Below are 25905 nucleotides of genomic sequence, written 5' to 3'. Positions count from 1 at the left end.
TCTCTCGCTCCTCCTCGGTCAACAGCGGCGCCCGCAGCCTTCTCCCGGTACTGCAGGCACCGAGCGCGGCCGGGCTCTTCCAGCCCGGCTTTGCCCACGGCCAGCTCGCGGGCGCGGCACATCGTGTCCTCGCAGCACGGAGCGGCCATCGTGACCCCGAAAAGCAGAGGTTTCAGCTCATTAACCAGGCTGCTGTAACTTTGCTTTAAATACTGGAGTTTAAACTGTGCAAATTTCGAATTCACTACACCACCAGCCCTGCTGGAGATTGGATTTTACACGAGCGAGTAGAGCAAGAATCAGAGCGCATGTATCTGCATTGGCTCCTGCGACAGGTTTTATAGAACTGCTCCACATTTTTCTTTTTGGGCTCTTTGCCATGTTTTTGAGATCCCATTCTACTTGTCCACCCGTGTATGAAAGGCAGGCCAAAGACGATAAAAAAGAGGGAAATACCGCCCAGGAAAAGGGATGAGCTGTAACTGCACAAAGAACTCGGCTAATTCACGCACATATTAAATTTATCTATGCCATCATTTCTGCAGCAGACTTCTCCAAAAGGTAGCAGCGAACATGGCGAAAGATGGGACCCTTCACTGGGAAGGGAAAATCTGTAACTGCTCCATTTATGGAAACGACATGGGCATTTCCTTTGGGAAACAGCATTAACCAGGTTCAAGTCCATCGTTTCGGTAAAATGTGATTAGGAAGGAAAAATCTCCAATACTAAGCGTATCCCATTTTCTCGAGTCCGTTATGCAGAGTTGGTGGATCTCATTCTGCACAGTGAAGTGCCGCCTTCAGCGTTACTGACTCACATTTCAGATAACGCCAGCTTCTTAGATTTTAGAGTAAGTTCTTGTCTTTTTAGCTTTTTTGTGTATAACAAGCCTTAGCCCAACAGTCCGCAGGCATAATCCCCCCCACCATTTGCACAGCTTTCTGTAGTCGCTGTGCTTAAACGGCATTTCCCTCAGCCTTTCAGCAGATCAGAACTGTATCAGATAGGAACGCCATCAGCCCCATCAATCTCCCAAATTCCGAGCAATACCACAAGGCATCGATGAAGATCCCCCCTCAAAGAGAGTCCTCCTCAGGGCCGACGATTCCTCTGGCCTTTGTTCCTTTAAACTGCACTACGGAGGGTGCTCTGGATCACCCTGCTTCTCCCACCACCACCTGGAAATTTTCCGTTGCAGCCTGACACTATTACCTAGGACTAGGGGCTGCCGTTCCAGAGTAACTCAGCAGCAGGCAGCGATGCAAACGCACTCGCTCCCGATGTCATTTCAAGAGGGAAAAAAAAAAAAATTAAAAAAAAAATAGGGCAGAAACCAACCTCTTCACTTTAAACAAAGTACAGCTCTTTCGAAAAGGGAAATAAGTTATCAAAGCAGAATATGTCTTAAGCTCGATATAAAAAGACAGATCAGGAACGGTAGACAAAGCGAGAGGGAAAAATAAAGAAACAGTTGCACAAAAATCTCCAAAAAATAACTCCGGGACAAAATTAACCCGTCAAGAACTAACAGCAAGAACCTTCACACCGAGACTACACGTGTGGTGGCTGGTGGCGCACAGAAAATGCCCGTTCTTAATGCCTCATGTCAAGACAGACTAGGGACAGGATTTTTTCATTCGTTCCTGGAAAGACACCAGCAGCCTCCCCTAGAAGAACAACGAAAAGCAACAGCCCAACTGAAAGCAACGGTTCGGAAAAGCTCCGAAAGAGAATCATAAAGCGGGTTTACCTACTTGCGGTGCGTCGGGCTCCGCGGGCGGCTCTCCCGCGCCGGCGCTGCTGCTCGGGTTCCTCTTCCCACAGGGCTCCACGCCGAGAAGCTGCTCCGCGGGCAGGATGGGCACCGGCGGAGGCGGCCAAGAGGCCTCGGCGACAGCGCGACCCGGCGCCACGCACAGGTTGTAGGAGTAGGGCAAGGTGCCCTCGCAGAAGTCGGCCGGGAAGGCGGCGCCCGCCCCGGAGAAGCGCTGAGCGCCCAGGCAGCGCAGCACGGCGGGCGGCCCGGCACGGCGGCCCCTTGCCAGCGCGGCCAGCGCCACGCTCAGCAGGAAGAGCGCGGACAGGAGCGCCAGCGCCAGCACGAGGGAGAACTGCAGCTCCGCCGCCGACTCGGCGCCCGCCGCCCGCTCGCTCAGCTCCGGCAGCGCCTCCTGCAAGCTCTCGGCCAGCACCACGTGCAGCGTGGCCGTGGCCGACAGCGCCGGCTGCCCGTGGTCCTTCACCACGGCCACGAGCCGCTGCTTCGCCGCGTCCCTCTCCGACACGGCCCGCGCCGTGCGCACCTCGCCGCTGTGCAGCCCCACGCGGAACAGCGCCGGCTCCGGCGCCTGCACCAGCTCGTATGACAGCCACGCGTTGCGCCCCGCATCCGCGTCCACCGCCACCACCTTGGCCACCAGGTACCCGGCCTCTGCCGACCGCGGCACCACTTCGAATGGGGACGAGGCCAGGGCACCTCCCGGGTTTGTCCCCGAGCCTGCCATCGCCGGCCACAGGAACCGCGGCGCGTTGTCGTTGCTGTCCAACACGAAGACGCGCACCGTCGCCGTCGAGCTCCACGCCGGCGACCCGCCGTCTTGCGCCCGCACCACCATGGCGAACTCGCGGCACTGCTCGTAGTCGAAGGAGCGCTGCGCGTACACCGCGCCGCTCTGCGCCTCCACAGACACGTACGGCGCCGCGCCCGCGCTGTCGCCCTCCAACGAGTAGCTCACGCGGCCCGTTAGCGCCCGCGTCCGCGTCACGCGCGCTCACTCGAAGCACCAGTGAGCCCGCCGCGTTGTTCTCCGCCACGTACGCGCTGTAGGCGGCCTCCTCGAACACCGGCGCGTTGTCGTTCACGTCCGACACCTCCAGCACCAGCGCCGTGCTGCTCGACAGCGCCGGGCTGCCCCGGTCCCTCGCCACCACCGTCACCCGGTGCTCCGACGCCTGCTGCCGGTCCAGCAAGCTCGCCGTCACCACCTTGTACGAGCCGCCCGACGACGCCACCAGCGACAGCGGCGCCTCGCCCGACAGCTCGCACCACACCTGACCGTTCTCCCCGGAGTCCGGGTCCTTCACGTTCACCAGGGCCACCACCGTGCCGGCCGGCGCGTCCTCGGGCACGGGGCTCGATACCGACAGCACCGTGATATCGGGCGCGTTGTCGTTCACGTCCAGCACCTCCACCTCCACCTTGCAGTGCGCCAAGAGACCGCCCCCGTCCCTTGCTTCCACCAGCAGCGTGTAGCTACGTGTGTCCTCGAAGTCCAGCGACTCCTGCAGCGTGATCCTCCCGCTCTCCGCAACCACCACAAACTTCTGAAGCACCTTGGCCGGCGTTTCCCCGAAGCCGTAGGTGATGCGGGCGTTGCTGCCAGCGTCGGCGTCGGAGGCGGACACGTTCAGCACCGTCGAGCCCGGCAGCGCGTCCTCCCGCAGGCTCACGCGGTACCGCTCCTGCGCGAACACGGGGGCGTTGTCGTTGGCGTCTGTGACGTTGATGCAGAGCTGGGCGGTGCCGCTCCGGGGCGGGTCTCCGCCGTCCACCGCCGTCAGCACTAGCCGCAGGCTCTGCTCTCGCTCCCGGTCCAGCGCCCGGCGCAGCACCAGCTCCGCGAACTTGCTGCCGTCCGGGCTCTCCTTCGCCTCCACTGAGAAGTACCCGTTGGCCTCCAGCTCGTAGCCTTGCAGCGAGTTGCTGCCGACGTCTGCGTCGTATGCCATGCCCAAGGAAAAACGGGCAGCAGGAGGTGTTGATTCTATGATTTCTAAGTGCATGTTTTCTCTAAGAAACCGCGGCGCGTTGTCGTTCACGTCCTGGATGGCCACGTCGATGTGGAAAACGTTGAGCGGGTTCTGCACTAGAGCCTCGAAGCTGACGGAGCAGGACGCCGACTCGCCGCACATCTCCTCCCGGTCCAGGCTCTCGCTCACGTACAGGTTCCCGTTCTCCCCGCTCATGGTAAAGTATTGCTTCTCGGCGCTCAGCCGCAGCTTGCGTGCCGGCAGCTCCGCCGGGCTCAGCCCCAGGTCCCGCGCCAGCGGCCCCACCAGCGAGCCTCTGCCCAGCTCCTCGAGGATGGCGTAGCGGAGCCGCTCCGGCGCCGCCCGGCAGCACCAGCACAGCAGCAAAGCGGGCAGCAGCACTCGCCCGGCCCCTGGCCGCCGCATCTGCCTCTGCCTGCCCGCCATTCTCGGCAGCGCTCGCCTATCTCCTCCCTCCTGCCGCTGCCTTCCCTCGCTTCCAGCCCCTCTCCGCAGCTTGCTCAGGGGCTGCCGGAGGGCAGCGAGCTCGGCCCCAGCTCGGACGCCGCTGCTTCCCGCGCCGCCTCTGGCCTCTGCTGCCCGTGTAGCTGCCGCTCTGGCCGGCGCCGGGCGAGCGAGCAGCCTGCGGGGGCAGGACGCTGCGGCGGCTCCGGCTCCGGCTGCGGCTCCAGCGCCGCTTCGCGTCGGCCAACAGCAGCACCCGGAGGCGCCGCGACGCCACCGCAGCCGGGTGATGGCGGCTCTCCCGTGGTCTCCGGTTTCCGTCAGCCTGTCGGGGGCTGCGCCTGCGATCATTGCAGCAGCGGTAGGCACCCACCGAAAGAGGGTTTCTGTATCTACATAATCCTTTTAAAGTAGTATTACACTCTGTCAGGATGAATTTCTTTTTACTCTGAATTTGATTCTGATTTTGAATAAGGATTAACACTGATGGAGAAATGTAAGGCCTAGGTTAGTGCTTTTGAAACCAGACCATGTAACAGTACACTTTGTTAACCCCATATCTAGCCAACTGAGTAGACAACACTTTATGGGTGACTGTGTGGGCGACACCCTGCATGCATTCTCCGACTGGGTCCTTCTCTGAAAACCTTGGATGGGTTGAGTTGCCTCTCTGCAGTCTTTCACTACAGCCAACTGTGCCTGGATGAGCTCCTGTATGCCTATGAAAGCCTTCATCTTCCCAGCGGTAAACATCAAAGGTGCATATGAGTACTGTACGTGTGCTCAGACAATTGAATAGATGTAACCTTCTTTGTCAGTGCAGAAACCATGAGGTCTAGTTGTAGTCATGGCAAGATTCCAGGTAAGATTTAGAAACATTCAGAAATTAACAGAGCAGGAAAATTAAAACTTCTGAGGCAAAACTCTCTGTTTAGGGGAAGTCTGTTCCTCCTGACAATGACAGAAGATGCTGAACACCTGCTGGAGCATGAGCAAGAGGCACTAACATGACACACATTGCTAAACAAAGCTATATTGATAATTACAACTAAACATGTACACTGAGGAAATCAAGAAGAGAAGACCAAAGCCCTAAATCACACGAGCAAGCCAAGGAAGCATTAGAAAAGAAAGTCACCAGCTCTTAGCAATAGTTTCAGCTGTGCGGCATGCTATTCTAAAAAAAAAAAAAATTTAAAAAAAAAATTTTTTTTTAAAGGCTGTTTTAGACCCCATTCTACACAGCTGAAAAACAGACAGATGAGGAATGCTAAAGAAGAGGGAACTGCCACCCAGCATGGAAGACAACCTGAACAGTAACTGCACAAAGAGAAGAAGGAAATCAACCTCAGAGAAAATTAACCCATCTCACTACTGCTGCCATTTCTGCAGCCACCCTTCACCAAAAGAAGTGATTGCACAAAGCTGAGGGGAGGAACATTCATTAGGGTGGAACAATCTGCCACTTCTCCATTCATGGAGCCCCATGCATGTTTCGTTATTGAGTCCAACATTTGTTTAATGCCAAAGCAGCATTAACCAACCAATTCTTGTTCATCTGTCACAAAAGTGAAAGTCCATCACTTCAGAAAAAAACATCAGGAAAGAAAAATCTCAAACATTGAGCGACAATCATATTTTCTCGACAGCATCATATAGAGTTACAAACCCATAAATCTGACAAGCAAGGGAAGGAAACATTAGAAGAGAAAGTGTTGCCAGAGAAACTTATGTGGAAGTCTTCCTTCTCCTCACTGCGGGCATTGAAATTCATTCCTAGGAGCAGCTTGAAGTCATTCCTATCTCAACCTTCAACTGTGGGCCTAAAGTCTTCCTCTGCACTCCATCATAGAGGGTTCAGTTTAATAGTCACTAGCTCTCAGCAATTGTTTTCTGCTCATCTCCCAGAAATATGAAGCAGTAAGAGCAAAGGCCTTATCATGGTCCTCTTTTTCCAGCTCAGTATTCAACAATACAACAGATTCTCTTCTAGTTTCTGCTTCATTCTCCTCACACCTACAATTCTGTCTCAGATGGCTGTAGTAAGTATTTGCTGCAAACCAACATGCACAGTGTCAAATACAAAAGCTCTGCCCAAAATGGGGAAAAAGAACCACGAACTTCGGGGAAACAATGGCTTGAAAAGCAGTGTAACCACAGCTGTGAAGGAACTCTACATTGTAACGTTATAGGGAGATATGATTTGGAGAAAAGAGGTTTCCCACAAGATTTATAAGCCATTCTATGCTTGCATCATCCTTCTACGTGCTGATTTATGGTGCAAATGCTCTACTACCGTTGCCTTTCAGGACAGGGAAACCAGGATGACACAAAATATGGCACAGACCTTGGCACCAGGCAGGAAATCAAACCATTGCCCAAGGAAAACCACCTATTTTCCAGGTTCAAAGCCAGCCTCTCAGCCTCCTTGCTCTCCATTTACAGCCTTAGTTGCACCAACGACAACATCCAGCATTTTGGCCATATGTCAGCCACAGTTGAAAGAGCATGTCATTCTGTGATATCTCAGGGAAACAGGTATATCAAAGTCTTTTTTTTGGCAGCTGAACACCTTCAGGTTATGGATGGAAACTATTGCCCCAGTCCAACAAGTGTAAGAGATCTTTTAATGTTTTAAGTGTTAGCAGGGACAATGAAGCCCTGGACCTGGAGAACAAACAAGGCAAGAATGGGGAACCTGTAGAATTGAAGACATCATAGCTTAACATTTCAGAGTGTTTCAGTAGGTATGCAAAAGGAGAATCTAGATGGTAAAACCTCTACAAGAGTTCACACCACAGACCATAGCCACATTCCCTCAAGGCAATTTCTTTGGCCAATAAAGAAAGAGGTAAATGCATGGAATCATGACTGTGGGCCTCATCAAACCAGGACAAACTAGATTTTTACACCACCTTTACATCTTATAGACATTCCAGATTATACCACAACAAACCTTTACACCTGCCCTGTCTGTGGACAGACAGAATTTTCACCCCGCCTAAAGTTACGAGGAAAGCTACATTTGTAGACAGACTCCACTGAAAGAAAAGTTGCACACACAGCTTCTCCTTAGTAAGACCATGGATTGCAACATGGACACATGCAAAGTGATTTCTCTGCCCATCACACTACCTGGAAGCAATATAAAAAATATTCTGAACTGCATAAGCGATATGCAACTCTGATAAAGACCCAGTCATGAAAGTATCAGCTCAAAGACACCATCATCCTTCCTTAGCACATGGGCAACTTGGAAGATAAATGACTCTCAAAGCTTAACATAAAGTGTACGTTTATGGTCACTGACTGATCAAGGAACAGAAAAGCAAACTGAAGAACCCACAGCTTGGAGGTTTAGCCCAAGCAAAGTGATATTCCAAAATATGACACCTTCAGAATAATTTTCTGTAAGCCAGTGACAAACCTTGGGAACCAACATAACACATGTCATGTTTCCACTGTTACGTCCACAAACAGAGCAGCACCGAGACTCTTCTCAAACCCTTCTCTGCAGACCATCTATGTATATTTTAGAAATTTCAAATGATACCACGGCAAACTTTTTCACCAGCCCTGCCTCTGAACAGAAAGAAATTCTCACCCTGTCCAAATGTTATGCAACAGGAAAGCTACATTTCTGGACAGACACCAGTGAAGGAGAAGGTGCACATGCTGCCTCTGACTGAGAACAAGGACCACAACACAGACATGTATAGAGAGATTTATCTGCTCATAACAGTACTTGAAAGCAATGGAGAACATTCTTAAGTGCATAAGCGATATGCGTCTCTGATAAAGACCTAGTTGTCAAAGTATCAGCTCAAAACCACCATAATCCTCCTTCAGAACATGAGCAACTTAGAAGTCCATGACTCAAAGATCAATGGTTTCTGTATGTCTATGCTCATGCAATAGGAAAGAAAAATTCAAGCAAAGCGATATAAAAAAATAAGACACAATCAGAATCATTATTCCACAGACCAATAATAAACCCTGGGAATCAACACAACACAGGCGTTGTCTCCACAAGTACCTCTGCACACACAGCGCCAACGAGACTGTCCTCAAACTCTTCACAGCTACATCGCTACCATTGGTCTTCCTCATCTACAGACAGATTAGAAAGGAATTGCACAGAAAACTTCTTACCACGGTAATATTTGACTTCTCACAATGTCTAAGTGACAAGCAAGAGCATTTCTTCCAGTGACATTTTAAGAAAACACTTCTATGAAAGTCTTTCTCATTACAGCTGTAAACATGAAAGGTACATACGGGACACAAATACAACAGTAACCAATCTGATCTCTCTCACACATCTTTATAGCTCTAAACATGAAAGGAACATGCGGGACAGGCAGAAAGATGTAACAGAACTGATTTCCACATCCCATGAGAGCAATGGCCCATGTCCAGATCAACACAATGAGCAAGGAACAAGTTAAGACATGGAAAAACAAAAGGATCATAACGTGGTATTCTTCATAATGGCTCTTAGAGAAATTCAGGTCTTTAATAGAGAATGAATAACAAGTTGGTTCCTCCCAAAGCTACCTCTAAGGCATTTGTCATCATTAAACTGTCACAACAACCTGCAAACACGCGTGAAGAACCTCTCAGGGCTCCCGACACAGTTGGAGTAACACCTCTTCTAGCAGACATTATTTGTGATGATGAAACTCACACTGCAGGACACAACTGTAGGCCACATCTCTCAGGACCCACTTTAAGAATCCTTCATACTCGCATCGTATTCCTTGCATACCTTTAATATCTCTGCACTAAGATGAAGACACACTGAATGCTCACGACATTTCAAACGGGAAAGGTCAAGGTTTAAAAGAAAACCAAGCACGGACCTCCAGGAGAGATGGAGTCACTAAACAGCATAAACAAAGCAAAGACGTGGAAAAACACAAAGCTGCTCCAAGGAAAGTCCCGTCTGCAGCAGCCTCGCTCTGAGTATCCTGTCCAACACTTCAACACGTACATGGTGTTCTTTGCACATCTTTTCATATCTACACTAAGGTGAAGACAGATTGTCTGCTCATGACGCTTCAGATAAAAAATGTCAAGTTGCACAACAAAAGCAGGCAGAAACCACGAGAAGACAATGGGTCGCAGAAGACCATGAAACAGCAAGAACGTGGTAAAACACAAAAGAAAGTCATACGCGCAGAAGCCTCGCTCCTCCCCACCCGCTGGGAACCTGAGCATCCCCCGCATTCGCCTCCCGGGAGCAAAAGCACCAGCACCCACCACGGGGTTCAAATGAGCTTTGCCTTCCTCGTCCCCACGACTCCCCTCGCGGCACACGGAACCCGCCGGGAAAAGGCCCGACCAGCAGCAAAGGGAATGAAGCAGCGCAGAGAAAGACTCCTGGAAAGAACTCACCGGGGCAGCGGCGGGATCCGCGCAGAGGGCGGCCGAAGAATCCTCCCCGAGCAGCGGCGCGGGCTCGTCGGGCGGCGGCCGGGCCGGGAGGGTGTCGCAGCAGCTGCCGGCCGACAAGCGGAGCTGGCTCTTGCGCGAGTCGGCCGTGAGCGACACCTCGTGCGAGTAGGAGTGCAGGAAGGCGCGGACGCCGTCGATGCCCACGAAGTGCGAGGCCGGGACGCCGCGCAAGGCGGCGCTGCCCGCCGCCGCCAGCAGCTGCGAGCGGCGCCAGCGCCGCAGGCGCAGCGCCAGCAGCAGCAGCAGGAAGGCGAGGAAGAGGCAGGACACGGCCGCCACGGCCAGCACCAGCCAGCGCGTGAGGCTGCCGGCCGGCTCGCCCGGCGTCGCCGCCGCCGCGCTGCCCAGCTCCGAGAGCAGCTCGGCCACGCTCTCGGCCAGCACCACCGTCAGCGTGGCCGTGGCCGACAGCGCCGGCCGCCCGTGGTCCTTCACCACCACCACCAGGCTCTGCCGCGCCGCGTCGCGAGCCAGCGGGAAGCGCGCCGTGCGCACCTCGCCGCTGTGCAGCCCCACGCGGAACAGCCCCGGCTCCGTCGCCTTGGCCAGCTCGTACGACAGCCACGCGTTCTGCCCCGCGTCCGCGTCCACCGCCACCACCTTGGCCACCAGCGCCCCGGGCTCCGCCGAGCGCGGCGCCAGCTCCACGCCCGCCCAGCCCGCGCCCGCCGCGGACGACGGCGCCGCCGCCGGCGGGTACAGCACCTGCGGCGCGTTGTCGTTCTCGTCCACGATCTCCAGCCGCACCGACACGTTGCTGCTCAGCGCCGGCGCGCCGCCGTCCTCCGCCCGCACCCACAGCCGCACCTCGCGCACTTCCTCGTAGTCGAAGGAGCGCAGTGCGTACAGCGCGCCCGTCTCCGCCTGCACCGACACGTACGACGAGAGCGGCGCGCCCCGCACTCGCCCCTCCGACAGCCGGTACCGCACGCGCGCGTTCTGCCCCCAGTCCGCGTCCCACGCCCGCACCGTCAGCACCAGCGCGCCCGCCGCGTTGTTCTCGGCCAGGCGGGCGCTGTAGCGCGCCTCCGCGAACACCGGCGCGTTGTCGTTCACGTCCAGCACCCGCAGCGACAGCACCGCGCTGCTCTCCAGCGCCGGCGACCCGCCGTCCGCCGCCCGCACCGTCACGTTGTACTCCGACACCTTCTCGCGGTCCATCTCCCCCGACGTCACCACGCGGTAGTAGTCCTCAAAGGACTTCTCCAGGCGGAACGGGAGGCTCTCGCCGATGCTGCACCGCACCTGGCCGTTCGCCCCCGAGTCCCGGTCCTGCACGTGCAGCAGGGCCACCACCGTCCCCGGCGGCGCGTCCTCTGAGATTTCACTCAGAGCCGACCGCACTGAAATCTCTGGTGCGTTGTCGTTGACGTCTGTCACCGTAATCCCGACTTTCGCTGTACCGAATAGCTCTCCTCCGTCGAGTGCCTGCACCTGCAGTTCGTGTGTGGAAATTTCCTCAAAGTCCAAAACGTCCTTCAGGGATATTTCTCCCGTCTCAGAGTCCAGCTGTAAAAGTTCCGACGCCCGGTCTGAAATTTTATGGAAACTGTATTTCACGTGTCCGTTCAGCCCCTCGTCGGCGTCGGCAGCCGTGACGGTGACGAGGATGGAGCCCACGGGCACGTCCTCGGGCACACGCACTGTGTACTCCGCCTGGCTGAACACGGGCGCGTTGTCGTTGGCGTCCAACACGGCCACGCGGATCCGCGCCGTGCCCGTCCGCGCAGGCTCTCCGCCGTCGCTCGCCCTCAGCACCAGCTCGTGAAACGCCGCCTCCTCGCGGTCCAGCGCCTTCGCCAGCACCAGCTCGGGACGCTGATCCCCGCCGGGGCCCGCCTGCACGGCCAGCGAGAAGTGCTCGTCGCCGCTCAGCTCGTAGCGCTGCAGCGAATTGGGGCCCGAGTCCGGGTCGTGAGCCTCGGCTAGGGGAAACCGCGACCCCGGGGCTGTCGTCTCGCTCATTCTCAGTTCTTTTTCTGCTGGTCGAAAGCTGGGGGCGTTGTCGTTAATATCCGCGATCTCAACTTCGATTCTGTAAACCTTCATTTCCCCCTCCACTATCACCTCGCACCGCAGCACGCATTTCTCCACTAGCCGGCACAGCTGCTCCCTGTCTATCCTCTCCGCAGTCACCAAATGGCCCGTCTTCCCGTGCAGGGCGAAATACTGCGTCCTACCTTCGGAGACGACTCGGACGCCGCGGTCGCGGAGCGCTGGCAGCTCCAGCCCCAGGTCTTTGGCCACGTCGCCCACGAACGAGCCCTTGGGCAGCTCCTCGGGAACCGAGTAGCGCAGCTGCCCCCACGCCGCGTCCCACACCGCCACTAGGACGCCCCACAGTAGCGCTCGCTCCCTTCGGCTCCAGCGCCTTCCCGCAGCACCCATCTCTGCCGCCGTTCCGCCTGCCCCGCACCGCTACAGACAGTTCCCTGCCGCCGACCGCTGCTCCGGTTCGGGCTCCGTCTCCCGGCCCGGGTCACCGCTCCCGGCCGCTGCCGCCCGCCTCTCCGCCTCGCTGGAGCACTGTTCCGTACCCCGGGGACGCTCGCAGACCGCCCGGCCGCCGAGACAGAGAGCGAGCGACAGAGCGAGCCGCGCCGCGCCGCAGCGGGCGGGGCTGCCGGCAGCACTCCGGCCTTCCTCTCGCTCCTCCTCGGTCAACAGCGGCGCCCGCAGCCTCCTCTCGGCACTGCAGGCACCGGGCGCTGCCGAGCGCTCCCCGCCCGACTTTGCCCAGGTCCAGCTCGCGGGCACGGGACGGGTGACACCGAGCAGCCATCGGGTCCTGGCCAGCGGTGATCTCTGCCTCGGCTGCTCTCGAGACGAGCTCCTCCGTGATCCTCGCGGCGATCCCGGCCAGGTAGAAATAATACTCTTTCGGTGGCTCTACTACTACCACACAGAATATATATGTGCCCATCAGTCCGCAGGCACAATCTCCACCAATTGCACAGCTGTTTTTAGTCGTTGTGGTTGAATGTCTCTTCCTGCAGCCTTTCAGCAGATTAAAACTTATCAGACTGGAATGACATCAGGCACATTAATTTCCCAAATCGCAAGTAATAGCACAAGGCAGCGAGCAAGATCCCGCCTCAAAGATAGTTGTCTTCCAGGCCGGCCCTTTGGACTTTGTTACTTTTCCCCTGCACTCCGGAGGCTGCTCTAGATCACCCTGCATTTGTCCAATTTCTCCCACTACCACTTGGGAATATTTCATTACAGCCTGACACTAGAGGCTGCGCTTCCACTTAGGAATTCGGGCTCCTCTGGGAGTCAGACAACGAAACACTATTTCCCCAACCCTGTTATGTAGAGTTGGCAGATGTCATTCTACACACTAACGAACTGCCTTCACCTTTATTAAGTCATAGCATTTCACACAACACAACCTTTGTAGAGAAAACTTTTCAGCTGTACCTGAACATGTGATGAACCAAGAAATGCCATCACTAACTAACTGGAGTGAAACACAACAACAACAAAGTCTCTATTTTTGCCTTGAAAACATCCAGCATCAGCAGAGGTCATTTAAGAGATCCACCTCACTTGTGTCATTTTTGCAGCACATGTTGAATGGGGAGAACCTCCCCAAGGAGCCTACATATGAGGGGGCTGATGACATGGGATGTATTCCCTCCCACAAATCAGTGGCACCACTTATCTGCAAACTGGCTGATGGTGCACTCAATCCCACTAAGAAGATACTAAATAGTCCAAGGGTCTCAATATGGACCCTTGTGGGAGACCATATGCCACCGGTTTTCTCTTGAACATTGAGCCATTGACTCTAACTCTTAGAACTTGGTCATCCAGCCAGTTCCTCAACCACCTAATTGTCCACCTGCCCTTTAAGTGGCCACCATGTTGAACGGGAATGTGTGGAGTACACCCTGCAGGCCTTCTCCCACTAGCCTCTAGTCCGTTCATGGCAACCTTGGCTGGGCTGGGTTGCCATTCTACGCTCTGAGGACTGCAGCAGAGATAGCTTTGCTTTCTTTTGCTGGAGACAAATGTGTATTTCTTAAGCCACTGAGAAGCAGGAACTCAAACTTTGTGGTACTCTATCAGGCACACACTTGCGTTATCTATGGCAAGCAAGGAAATGCTCATCAGCTTTTCTACAGGCTCACAGACAGCGCTCCCTGGTCTTTTCTCCAACCCTATATAACTTGCAAGATTGCTTCTGACCTTCTTAAATTGCCAGTAACCTATTATAAGAGGATGATGTCCTACCATTGCACAAGAAGGGAGGTACATTTGGCTTCTCACCACCATTCTCAGAAGAAACACAAGGGCTCTGAAGCACACAAATACAAAAAGGCCAAAATAAAAGAGGAGTGGTCATCCAACAGAGATTGGGTCATCAAACTATTCACTTAGGAGGAATCTCCTCCTCTCATTTATCACACACACCATTCCAGAGAGATGCAACTTCTACTCAGTTCATATTCACATTTGTTCCCCCCAACAATAACAGAACATAAAGACACCCTCACATCTCGTGCCTTTCACACCCACTGGAGCATGAGCAAGAAGCGCTAACATATGATGCACTGCTAAATGAATCTATGTTGCTAATTACAAGTAAACATACACATGTAGGAAACCAAGACGACAAAACCAAAACTATAAATCAGACAAGCAAGGCAAGGAAGCTTTAGAAAATAAAGTGTTGTCATTGAAGCTCACTGGGGAATCTTGCTGGTCTTCACCGCGGGCACTGAAATGCAATCCTGGGAGCACCTGAAAGTCATTCCTATCTAAAGCAGCAAGTGCAGCCCTAAAGTCTTCATCTGTACCACATAGTATTGGGGTTCAGTTTAAGAAATACACACCAGCCCTCAGCTGGTTCTCTACTGTGTTGCATGCTATTCTACCAAAAAAATGAAGCTGTAAGTTTAAAGAATCGTAGAATAGTTCAGGTTGGAAAGGACCTTAAAATCATCTAGTTCCAACCCCTCTGCTATGTGCAGGGACATCTCACCCTAGGCCATGTCGCCCAAGGCTCCATTCAACCTGGCCTTGAACGCTGCCAGGGATGAAGCATTCACCACCTCTTTGGGCAACTTGTGCCAGTGCATAACCATCCTCACAGTAAAGAACTTCCTTATATCTAACCTGAACTTCCCCTGTTTAAGTTGGAACCCATTATATTTTGTAGGCCCCCTTCAAATATTGGAAGGCTGCCATGAGGTCTCCATGCAGCCTTCTCTTCTCCAGGCTGAATAGCCCCAAATTTCTTAGCCTGTCTTCGTACGGAAGGTGCTCCAGCCCCTTATTATCCTTGTGTCCCTCCTCTCGACTTGCTCCAACAGCTCCATGTCCTTCCTATGTTGAGGACACCAGAACTGCACACAGTGCTCCAAGTGGGGTCTCAGAGAGCAGAGTAGAGGGGCAGGATCACCTCCTTCGACCTGCTGGTCACACTTCTTTTGATGCAGCCCAGTATACGGTTGGCTTTCTTGGTTGCAAGTGCACACTGCCGGCTCATGCTCAGTTTCTCATTGACCAACACCCCCAAGTCCTTCTCTGCAGGGCTTCTCTGAATCTCTTCTCCGCCCAACCTGTAGCTGTGCCTGGGACTGCCAAAACCCAGGTGTAGGACCTTGCACTTTGTTGAACTTCATGAAGTTAGCATCACGCAGCTTAGTGTTGTCAGCAAACTTGCTGAGAGCGCATCAATCCCACTGTCCATGTCACCGACAAAGATGTTGAATAGGATCAGTCCCAACACCAACCCCTAAGGACACCACTTGTTACCCACCTCCAGTTGGACATTGGGCAGTTGACCACAGCTCTCTGTGTGTGGCCATCCAGCCAATTGTTTATCCACCAGGTGGTCCACCCATCAAATTTATGTTTCTCCAGTTTAGAGACAAGGATGTTGTGCAGGACAGTGTTGAATGCTTTGCACAAGTCCAGGTAGATGATGTCAGCTGCTTTGCCCCTATCCATCAGTTCCGTAGCCCCACCACAGAAGGCCACTAAATTGGTCGGGCATGATTTGACCTTAGTAAAGCAATGCTGGTTGTCACCAGCCACCTTGTTTTTCATGTGCCTTAGCATGCTTTCCAGGAGCCTCTGTTCCAAGATTTTGCCAGGCACAGAGGTGAGACTGACTGGTCTGTAGTTTCTTGGGTCTTCCATTTTCCCCTTCTTGAAAATGGGGGTTATATTTCCCTTTTTCCAGTCATTGGGAACTTCACCTGACTGCCATGATTTTTCAAAAATGATGGACAGTGGCTTAGCAACTTCATTCGCCAGCTCCTTCAGGACCCATGGATGGATTTCATCAGGTCCCATGGACTTGTGCACTTTCAGGTTCTTAAGATGATCTCGAACCTGATCCTCTCCTACAGTGGGCCTAAGCTCTTCATTCTCACAGGCCCTGCATCTGCCTTCCAAGACTTGGGTGTTGTGGTCAGAGCACTTGCCAGTGAAGACTGAGGCAAAGAAGTCACTGAGAACCTCAGTCTTCTTCAAATCTAGGGTAGACAGTTTTCTCATTTCCTTCCGGAGAGGGCTCATATTATCCCTAAACTTCCTTTTGTTTGCAACATACCTACAGAAGCCCTTCTTCTTGTTATTGATATCTCTGGCCAGACTCAATTCTGTCGGGGCCTTAGCTTTCCTAACCTGATCCCTAGGTTCCCAGACAATGTTCCTGTACTCTTCCAGGCCACCTGTCCTCACTGCCACCTTCTATAAGCTGCTTCTTTCCTTCTAAGTTTTCTCAGCAGTTCCTTATCCATCCATGGACACCTCCTGGCCTTCCAGCCCCATTTCCTTCTTGCTGGGATGCAACTCTCCTGAGCTTGGAGCAGCTTGATCCTTGAATATCAACCAGCAGTCTTGGGCTCCCCTGCCCTCTAGGGCTTTATCTCATGGAACTGTACTGAGCAGGTTCCTGAAGAGGCCAAAGGCTGCTCTCTTGAAGTCCAGGGCAGTGAGCTTGCTGCATGCCCTTCTCACTGTCCTCAGGATCTCAAACTCCACCATCTCATAATCACTGCAGCATCACATTCCCAACCAGCCCCTCCCTGCTGGTGAGCACGAGCTCAATCTCTCCTTGTTGGCTCCTCTGTTACTTGCAAGAGGAAGTTGTCTTCCACACAACCAAGGAACCTCCTGGATTGCTTGTGCCAGGCCATACCATCCCTCCGAAAGATACTGGGGTGGTTGAAGTCCCCCATGAGGACAAAGACCTGCGAGCATGAGGCTGCTCCTATCTGTCTATAGAAAGCTTCATCCACAGAGTCTTCCTGATCAGACAGTCTGTAGCAGGTCCCCATAGTAATGTCCCCCATCACAGTTCTTCCCTTGACCCTAACCCACAAGCTCTCTGTTGGCTCCTCACCTCTCCCTGGGCAGTATGGCAGTTCCATACTCTCCAGACTATCATTGACATAAATAGTTACACCCCCTCCCTGTCTGCCTGGCCTGTCTTTCCTAAAAAGCCTATAACTTTCCATTCCAACACTCGAGTCATAGGAGCCATCCCACCATACTTCTGTGATTCCAACGATGTCATATTCCCATAGACGTGTAGACATCTCTAATTCCTCATTTATTCCCCATCATGGGACACTTCCTCCAGCGCATTCTTCTGAGAAAACACAATAGATTCTCTTTTAGATTCTATTCTTTCTGCTCACGCTTACAATTCTGTCTTAGGAGGCTGAAGTATTTGCTGCAAAAAACCACGCAGTTTCAAATGCAAAAGCACTGCCTAGAAATGGGAAAAAGGAACCATGACCTTCCAAGAAAGAAGGGCCAGAAAGAAAGTGGAACAACAGCTGTGAAGAAATGCTGTATCACAATATTCAGGGAGATATAGATGGATAATGGAGATCTCAGATGGATTACCAGCCATTCCAGCCACACATCATCCCTCTATGTGCTGAGTTGTTGTGCAAATGCTCTACTATGATTGCATTTCAGGACAGAAAAACCAGGATCACAAAAAAAAGGCACAGGCCTTGGCACCAGGCAGGAATTCAAACCATTGCTCAGCCAAAGTCATGCTGACCCACCTATTTTCCTGGTTCAAAACGAGCATCTTGCCCTCCTTGCTCTGTATTCACAACCCATAGTCACAACATTGACAATACCCAGTGTTTTGGTCACATGTTGGCCACAGATGAGAGATCATGTAATTGTGTGACATCACAGAAAAAAGAGGTATATCAAAGCCTTTATGTTTGTAGATTAAATCATTCATCTACAGATATCAATGGAAACTACTACCATGTTCAAAAATTATAAGGCATCTTTTAATGTTGTAAGGGTTACAAGCCACAATGAGATCCAGCTTTAGACCTGGTCAATGAACAATGGAACAACAGGAAACCTGCAGAGGTGGGGCATTATAGCTTAACATTTCAGAGCATCTCAACTGTAGTAAGTATACAAGAGGAGGATGTAGTTGATAAAGTGTCCACAGGAGCTCATACCACAGAACATAGCCACATTCCCTCATTTTGGACAATAAAAAAGAGGTAAATGCATGGAAACAGCTCTGAACCTCATAAGAAAAAAAAAAAAGCGGGGGGGGACAAACTGAACTTTTACACCATCTCTACATCTTTTAGACATTTCAAATCATACCATAGCAAACTTGTACACCTGCTCAGTCTCTGGACAGACAGAATTTCTCACCATGCCCAAATGTCACGCAAAAGGAAAGCTACATTTGCAGAAGACACCACTGAAAGAGAAGTTCAACACGTAACTGAGAAAAAAGATCACAACATGGATGCATGGGGAGAGGTTTCTCTCTGCATCACACTACTTAGAAGCAATGTAAAATTTTCTCAAGCACAAAAGTGATATGCAGCTCCAATAAAGACCTAGTCAAAGTATTACCTCAAAGACACTGTCACCCTACTTCAGCACATGGACAACTTAGAAGATACACGACTCTCAAAGCTTACTGTAAAGCATACATCTATGCCCAGTAAATAATCATGCAACAGGAAAGCAAACTGATGAACCCACAGCTTGGACAGTCAGATTCTGAGATGTGTGATATCCAAAGATAAGATGTCTTCAGACTCATTTTCTGTAAGCCAGCAATAAACCCTGGGAATTGACACAAAGCATGCCATATCTCCACCAGTACCTCCACACACACAGCACCCCTGAGACTCCTCAAATCCTTCACAGCTTGCATTGTTGTCATCGATTTTCATAATTTACAGACTCCATCAAAAGAGAAGTTACACAGAGAATGTATCCTTACAATGAATAATATTTGGCTTCTCGCTATCTTTATGTGACAAGAAAGAGCATTTCTTCCAGCGACATTTCAAGGAAACGTGCCTATGAAAGTCTCACAGCTGTGAACATGAAAGGGACATACAGGACAGACAGACAAATATAGCAGATCCGATCTTATACACACTATCAGAGACAACTGCCCACCTTCAGATCATTACAAGGAGAAAGGAAGAAGTTAACACACACAAAACCAAAAGGATCTTAAGATAGTCTTGTTGGTAACGGCTCTTAGATTAGGTACAGAATTCAGGTTTTTCATAGAGAATGAATCGGCTCCTTCCAAAGCTCCCGTTATGGCATTTGTCATAAGCGCATAACTAAGCTGTTAAAAACACCACAACAACCTGCAAAGACACAACAAGAACTTTCCAAGGCTCCCTGTACAGCTGGAATAATATTACTTTGGCCAAGATTCTTTGGGAAGATGAAACTCGTATTGCCCAATAATACAGCTGAGCACTGAACAGGGAAAGGAGCAACCCATGTCTCTTATGCCCTTCAACAGCTTCTCAGCCATTCTACCCATGCATTATCATTCTACATGCAGAGATATTATGCAAATGCTCTTTTATCAGAGGACTCCCACTGCCTTTCAGGACAAGGAACCAGCATCACAGCATGAGTGGCACAGGCCTTGGAACCAGGCAAAAAGCATGTTGACCCACCCATGTTTCTGGTACCAAGCCAGCCTCTCACCTTCCTTGTTTGACATTAACAGCCTTTAGTAGCACCACAGACTATATTCTAATTTTGACCATATGTAGGCTAGAAGCTGACAATGAAGAGTTTCATTCCTTGACATTTTAAGGAAACAGAATTACATCAAAATCTTTCTCTTGTCATCTGAACACCTTCATACAATGGATGGAAAGTGTTCTCCCAGACTGACAACTAGAAGAGCTCTCTACTATCAGCCGAACTGAGACCCAGGTATAGAACAGGAGACAAAACAAGGCAAGAATTAGAAAATGGGAACGTGAAGGCACCATAGCTCAGTAGCTCCGATTATGTCATCTGTAGCAGGCCATAAGAAGAGTATCTAGCTGGTTGGTTCAAGACTCAGTCATAAGTATCAGCTCAATGACACCACCATGCACATGGGCAATTTTGCAGACACGCGATTCTACAACTCTTCCTGCAATGTTTACATCTACACCCAATAACCACCATTCACAGGAAAAGCTGTATCAGACATAGTGCATACAATGAGTAACTTCCTGGCACATATTTTAAGGAACAAACTCTGGACAAAGAAATTAATGACAGAAATACCCCCCCAACCCACACTCCCTACATTCTCACCAATTTTAATATGGACAAAACATCAGCAATTACTTCATGTGAGCAGGAGCCATTGAAAACATCTGAAAGTTGGTTAAGGCTGAGGAAAGCTTCATACAACCAACAAGGACATATAGATGACAAAATGATGTTTCACACAGCAGTTCTTAAACATGGTAGCCCAGAGTGATGTTCACACTTCCTTCCCTAATGCTTGCACACAAGTCTGTGAGATGATTGTCATCTCTCAGTATGCAGGAAAAGGGGGCTTGTTGGAACTGGCAGAACAGTTGGTTCCTCCAGGAAGCTGGGAACTTGTCATAAGTACATAATGTAACTGTTAATTAAGAACACCACAACAACCTACAGCACATGGGAGGAAACTTCAAACACCACCTATAGAGCAAGAATAACGTGTCTTCTAGCAAACATTCTTTAGGAAGAAAAACATCAGCCATAGCAATCCTGCAGAAGGGGACTGGACATGGAAAGGAGCAAACCATGTCTCTTGTGTGCTTCAACAACCACTCGCGCACAGCTTCTCTGAGCATCCTCTCCAACACCCACATGGTGTTCTTTGCATATCTACCCTAAGGTAAAGACAGATTGCCTGCTCATAACACTTCAAGATATATATATCAAGGTGTAAAAGAAAACCAGGCACAGGCCACCAGGAGAGAATGGTTCGCTGACGAGCGTGAAACACAGCGAGGACGTGGTGAAACACAAAACACCTCTCCAAGGAAACTAATGCCGGCAGAAGCCTCGCTCCTCCCTACCTTCTAGGAAGCTGAGCATCCACCCGCATTCGCCTCCCGGGAGCAAAAGCACCAGCACGCAGCGCGAGCCTCACACAAGCTTTGCCTACTCAAAGCTTCCCGCGAGAACCATAGCACGCGGAACGAGAAACCCATCGGGGAAAGGACCGAGCAGCAGCAGAGGGAACGAAGCGGCGCAGAGAAAGACTCCTGGAAAGAACTCACCGGGGCAGCGGCGGGGTCCGCGCAGAGGGCAGCCGAAGAGTCCTCCCCGAGCAGCGGCGCGGGCTCGTCGGGCGGCGGCCGGGCCGGGAGGGTGTCGCAGCAGCTGCCGGCCGACAAGCGGAGCTGGCTCTTGCGCGAGTCGGCCGTGAGCGACACCTCGTGCGAGTAGGAGTGCAGGAAGGCGCGGACGCCGTCGATGCCCACGAAGTGCGAGGCCGGGACGCCGCGCAAGGCGGCGCTGCCCGCCGCCGCCAGCAGCTGCGAGCGGCGCCAGCGCCGCAGGCGCAGCGCCAGCAGCAGCAGCAGGAAGGCGAGGAAGAGGCAGGACACGGCCGCCACGGCCAGCACCAGCCAGCGCGTGAGGCTGCCGGCCGGCTCGCCCGGCGTCGCCGCCGCCGCGCTGCCCAGCTCCGAGAGCAGCTCGGCCACGCTCTCGGCCAGCACCACCGTCAGCGTGGCCGTGGCCGACAGCGCCGGCCGCCCGTGGTCCTTCACCACCACCACCAGGCTCTGCCGCGCCGCGTCGCGGGCCAGCGGGAAGCGCGCCGTGCGCACCTCGCCGCTGTGCAGCCCCACGCGGAACAGCCCCGGCTCCGTCGCCTTGGCCAGCTCGTACGACAGCCACGCGTTCTGCCCCGCGTCCGCGTCCACCGCCACCACCTTGGCCACCAGCGCCCCGGGCTCCGCCGAGCGCGGCGCCAGCTCCACGCCTGCCCAGCCCGCGCCCGCCGCGGACGACGGCGCCGCCGCCGGCGGGTACAGCACCTGCGGCGCGTTGTCGTTCTCGTCCACGATCTCCAGTCGCACCGACACGTTGCTGCTCAGCGCCGGCGCGCCGCCGTCCTCCGCCCGCACCCACAGCCGCACCTCGCGCACCTCCTCGTAGTCGAAGGAGCGCAGCGCGTACAGCGCGCCCGTCTCCGCCTGCACCGACACGTACGACGAGAGCGGCGCGCCCCGCACCCGCCCCTCCGACAGCCGGTACCGCACGCGCGCGTTCTGCCCCCAGTCCGCGTCCCACGCCCGCACCGTCAGCACCAGCGCGCCCGCCGCGTTGTTCTCGGCCAGGCGGGCGCTGTAGCGCGCCTCCGCGAACACCGGCGCGTTGTCGTTCACGTCCAGCACACGCAGCGACAACAGCGCGCTGCTCTCCAGCGCCGGCGACCCGCCGTCCACCGCCCGCACCGTCACGTTGTACTCCGACACCTTCTCGCGGTCCAGCTCTCCCGACGTCACCACGCGATAGTAGTCCTCAAAGGACTTCTCCAGGCGGAACGGGAGGCTCTCGCCGATGCTGCACCGCACCTGGCCGTTCGCCCCCGAGTCCCGATCCTCCACGTGTAGTAGGGCCAACACCGTCCCTAGCGGCACGTTCTCCGAGATTTCACTCAAAGCCGACCGCACTGAAATCTCTGGTGCGTTGTCGTTGACGTCTGTCACAGTGATCACGACTTTCGCGGTGTCGAAAAGACCGCCGCCATCATGAGTCTGCACTTCCAGTTCGTATGAGGAGATTTCCTCAAAGTCGAGGCTCTGCACCAGCCTGACCGCTCCCGTCTCAGAGTCCAGCTGCAAAATCTTTGAGGCTTTGTCTGTGATTTTCTTCAACGAGTATTTGACGTGTCCGTTCAGACCTTCGTCAGAGTCGGCGGCCGTGACGGTGACGAGGACGGAGCCCACGGGCACGTCCTCGGGCACACGCACCGTGTACTCCGCCTGGCTGAACACGGGCGCGTTGTCGTTGGCGTCCAGCACGGCCACGCAGATCCGCGCCGTGCCCGTCCGCGCAGGCTCTCCGCCGTCGCTCGCCCTCAGCACCAGCTCGTGAAACGCCGCCTCCTCGCGGTCCAGCGCCTTCGCCAGCACCAGCTCGGGACGCTGATCCCCGTCGGGGCCCGCCTGCACGGCCAGCGAGAAGTGCTCGTCGCCGCTCAGCTCGTAGCGCTGCAGCGAATTGGGGCTCGAGTCCGGGTCGTGAGCCTCGGCCAGCGGAAATCGCGACCCTGGGGCAGTCGTCTCGCTCATTCTCAGTTCTTTTTCTGCTGGTCGAAAGCTGGGGGCGTTGTCGTTAACGTCTGTGATCTCTACTTCGATTTTGTAAACCTTCATTTCCCCCTCCACTATCACCTCGCACCGCAGCACACATTGCTGCACACTCTCGCACAGCTGCTCCCTGTCTATCCTCTCCGCTGTCACCAAATGGCCCGTCTTCCCGTGCAGAGCGAAATACTGCGTCCTACCTTCGGAGACGACTCGGACGCCGCGGTCGCGGACCGCCGGCAGCTCCAGCCCCAGGTCCTTGGCCACGTCGCCCACGAACGAGCCCTTGGGCAGCTCCTCGGGAACCGAGTAGCGCAGCTGCCCCCACGCCGCGTCCCACACCGCCACTAGGACGGTCCACAGGAGCGCTCGCTCCCTTCGGCCCCAGCGCCTCCCCGCAGCACCCATCTCTGCCGCCGTTCCGCCTGCCCCGCACCGCTACAGACAGTTCCCTGCCGCCGACCGCTGCTCCGGTTCGGGCTCCGTCTCCCGGCCCGGGTCACCGCTCCCGGCCGCTGCCGCCCGCCTCTCCGCCTCGCTGGAGCACTGTTCCGCACCCCGGAGACGCTCGCAGACCGCCCGGCCGCCGAGACAGAGAGCGAGCGAGCGAGCCGAGCCGAGCCGCAGCGGGCGGGGCTGCCGGCAGCACTCCGGCCTTCCTCTCGCTCCTCCTCGGCCAACAGCGGCGCCCGCAGCCTCCTCTCGGCACTGCAGGCACCGAGTGCTGCCGAGCACTGTCTGCCCGGCTTTTCTCAGGTCCATCTCGCGGGAGCGGTAGAGGCGAGACGAAGCTGCCGTCGGGTCTCAGCCTTTCTTCTAGCTCCGCCGCCCTCGAGGCGAGCTGTCCCGTGACCTGTGATTTCCTCCGCCTTGAAAAATGAAGTGGTGATGGCGGTATATTTAAAGTAAAATACTTGTTCTTGCTTTAATGTGGAGAATATTCTTAGTATTCTCCTATTTCTCCAAAAGCATAGTCTCTAACACGATTTTTTTTTCTCCTTCGTGCTTGAATGATTTGTACATGGAGAGCAGGCGAAAATTGGCTCCGAGTTCTCAGATGCAGATACTTCAGTACATATGGAACAAGTTTCAAAATCACTACACCACCAGCCCTGCCGGAGATGAGACATTTACGAGTTCGACTAGAATAACAACCAGAGCAGGTACACCCACCTTTACTCTTGCGACGGGTTTTATAGGACTACTGCATATTTTTCTTATAAATCCATTTTTCCTCATAATCGACTGGAAAGCGAAGTTGAAGGATTTTAACGGGTAATTTCCCCCTTTATTAGTGCACATAAACACCTATTTAAAAAACCAACATAGGACAACAGGAGACAATTAGAGCTGCAAACCTTAAGCTACGCGGATCACCTGTAAATGTGCAAATGGCTTTTATTCGGGCGCCTAATTTCTGCCATTTTTCGTACCTCGTTCTCGAAATGCGTAGAGGGTTTACTGGTAACCAGGAAAGCGCAACAAATATTGCAAAAAGTGACTGACAGACCGAACTCAGTTTAGTGCAAGCACCTTTCTTCGGGAAATGAGGAGAGGAAAAGAGAACAGATTCCGATATACTTAAGGAGGTTGATTTGGTTTGGGGTGTTGTTTGTTTTTTTTTTAATTGAGATCCCATTCTACACGTTCACCCAGGGGAAAGGGATGAGCAGTAACTGCACAAAGAACTCAGAAAAATCACGCCCAGATAGAACCTATCCTTGTCATCATTGCTGCCATTTCTGCAGCAGCCTTCTCCAAAAGGTGGCAGGGCACAGGGCAGAAGACGGAACATTCACTGGTGAGGGACATTCAGAGAACCATAAGCGCGTTTCCCTTGGGAAACAGCATTAACCACGTCCAAGTCAATCGTTTCGGTAAAAAGTGATTAAGAAGGAAAAATCTCCAATATCAAGCGTCAACCCCATTTTCTCCACCCTGTCGCGTAGTTAGCGGATCTCATTCTGCACCGCAAGGATCCACGTGCACCGTTACTGGCTCATAACATTTCAGAAAAGACCAGCTTCTTACTTTTCAGAGTAAGTTCTTGTGGTTTTAGATTTTTAGAGTACTAGAAGCCTTAGCCCATCAGTCCGCAGGCGCTCTCTCCCCCATCCATTGAACAGATTTTTGTAATCCTTTTGCTCGAACGACTTTTCCCTCAGCCTTTCAGCATATCAGAACTGTATCAGACCGGAACGCCACCAGCCACATTAATTTCTAAAATCCCGAGCAATACCACAAGGCACCCATGAGGATGTCTACTCAAAAAGAGACCTCCTCTGTCTGGCCCTTCCTCTGGATTTTCCTACTTTTCTCCTGCAGTCCAGTAGCTGCTCTGATCACTTTTTATTGCTGCTGCTTCTCTCACCACCACTTAGGAATTTTCGAATACTGCCTTCAGGTTAAAAAAGAGTACAGCTTACTGGGAAAAGGGGGGTTAAAAAAAAAAAAAGGACTATTAAAGACAGAATATTACTTAACTTCCGTAAAAAAGACAGATAATGAACAGCAGAAAAAGCTGCGCGGGGTCGCGGGGGAGTTTAGAGGCGAAATGAGAAATAGTTTCACAAAAAACTCCAACAAATAACGACTGGACAAAATAACTCGTCAATAAGCAATTCACAGAAGAACCCCATCACGGAG

The 25905-nt window shown here is 53.2% G+C and overlaps 3 protein-coding genes across 5 annotated transcripts in view; all 3 read right to left on the bottom strand.

Annotated features, from left to right (window-relative positions):
- Nucleotides 1–25905, bottom strand: part of LOC115615496 (protocadherin gamma-A4-like) — a 149782-nt gene that overhangs the window by 105158 nt on the left and 18719 nt on the right. The gene's annotated exons all lie outside the window — the stretch shown is intronic.
- LOC115615494 (protocadherin gamma-B5-like) lies at nt 1735–4198 on the bottom strand. Its single transcript, XM_030503641.1, is given in 2 exon segments — nt 1735–2745; nt 2747–4198. Coding segments are annotated over 2 exon segments (2463 nt in total).
- LOC115615492 (protocadherin gamma-A10-like) lies at nt 12153–23863 on the bottom strand. The gene is made up of 3 exons (XM_030503639.1): nt 21220–23863; nt 13910–13973; nt 12153–12568 (listed from the first exon to the last, which is right to left on the bottom strand). The coding sequence occupies exons 1-3, from the start codon at nt 23665–23667 to the stop codon at nt 12153–12155; spliced, it is 2928 nt and encodes a 975-aa protein (XP_030359499.1). The 5' UTR covers nt 23668–23863.

The sequence above is a fragment of the Strigops habroptila genome, chromosome 12 (genome assembly GCF_004027225.2).
Source record: "Strigops habroptila isolate Jane chromosome 12, bStrHab1.2.pri, whole genome shotgun sequence".
In the NCBI taxonomy this organism is placed as follows: Eukaryota; Metazoa; Chordata; class Aves; order Psittaciformes; family Psittacidae; genus Strigops; species Strigops habroptila.
Note: the sequence above shows the minus strand (reverse complement) of the source record. Positions and strands in the feature narration are given on the sequence as shown.

What these genes read in the sequence shown, in the direction of transcription:
- LOC115615492 (XM_030503639.1), bottom strand. Translation starts at nt 23,667, where the DNA reads ATGGGTGCTGCGGGGAGGCGCTGGGGCCGAAGGGAGCGAGCGCTCCTG. An exon ending in CGGACCCCGCCGCTGCCCCG is followed by an intron (nt 13,974 to 21,219) that starts GTGAGTTCTTTC and finishes TGTGTGCTTCAG; the next exon opens with AGCCCTTGTGTTTCTTCTGA. An exon ending in ACCTCCCTTCTTGTGCAATG is followed by an intron (nt 12,569 to 13,909) that starts GTAGGACATCAT and finishes TCTGTGTGGTAG; the next exon opens with TAGTAGAGCCACCGAAAGAG.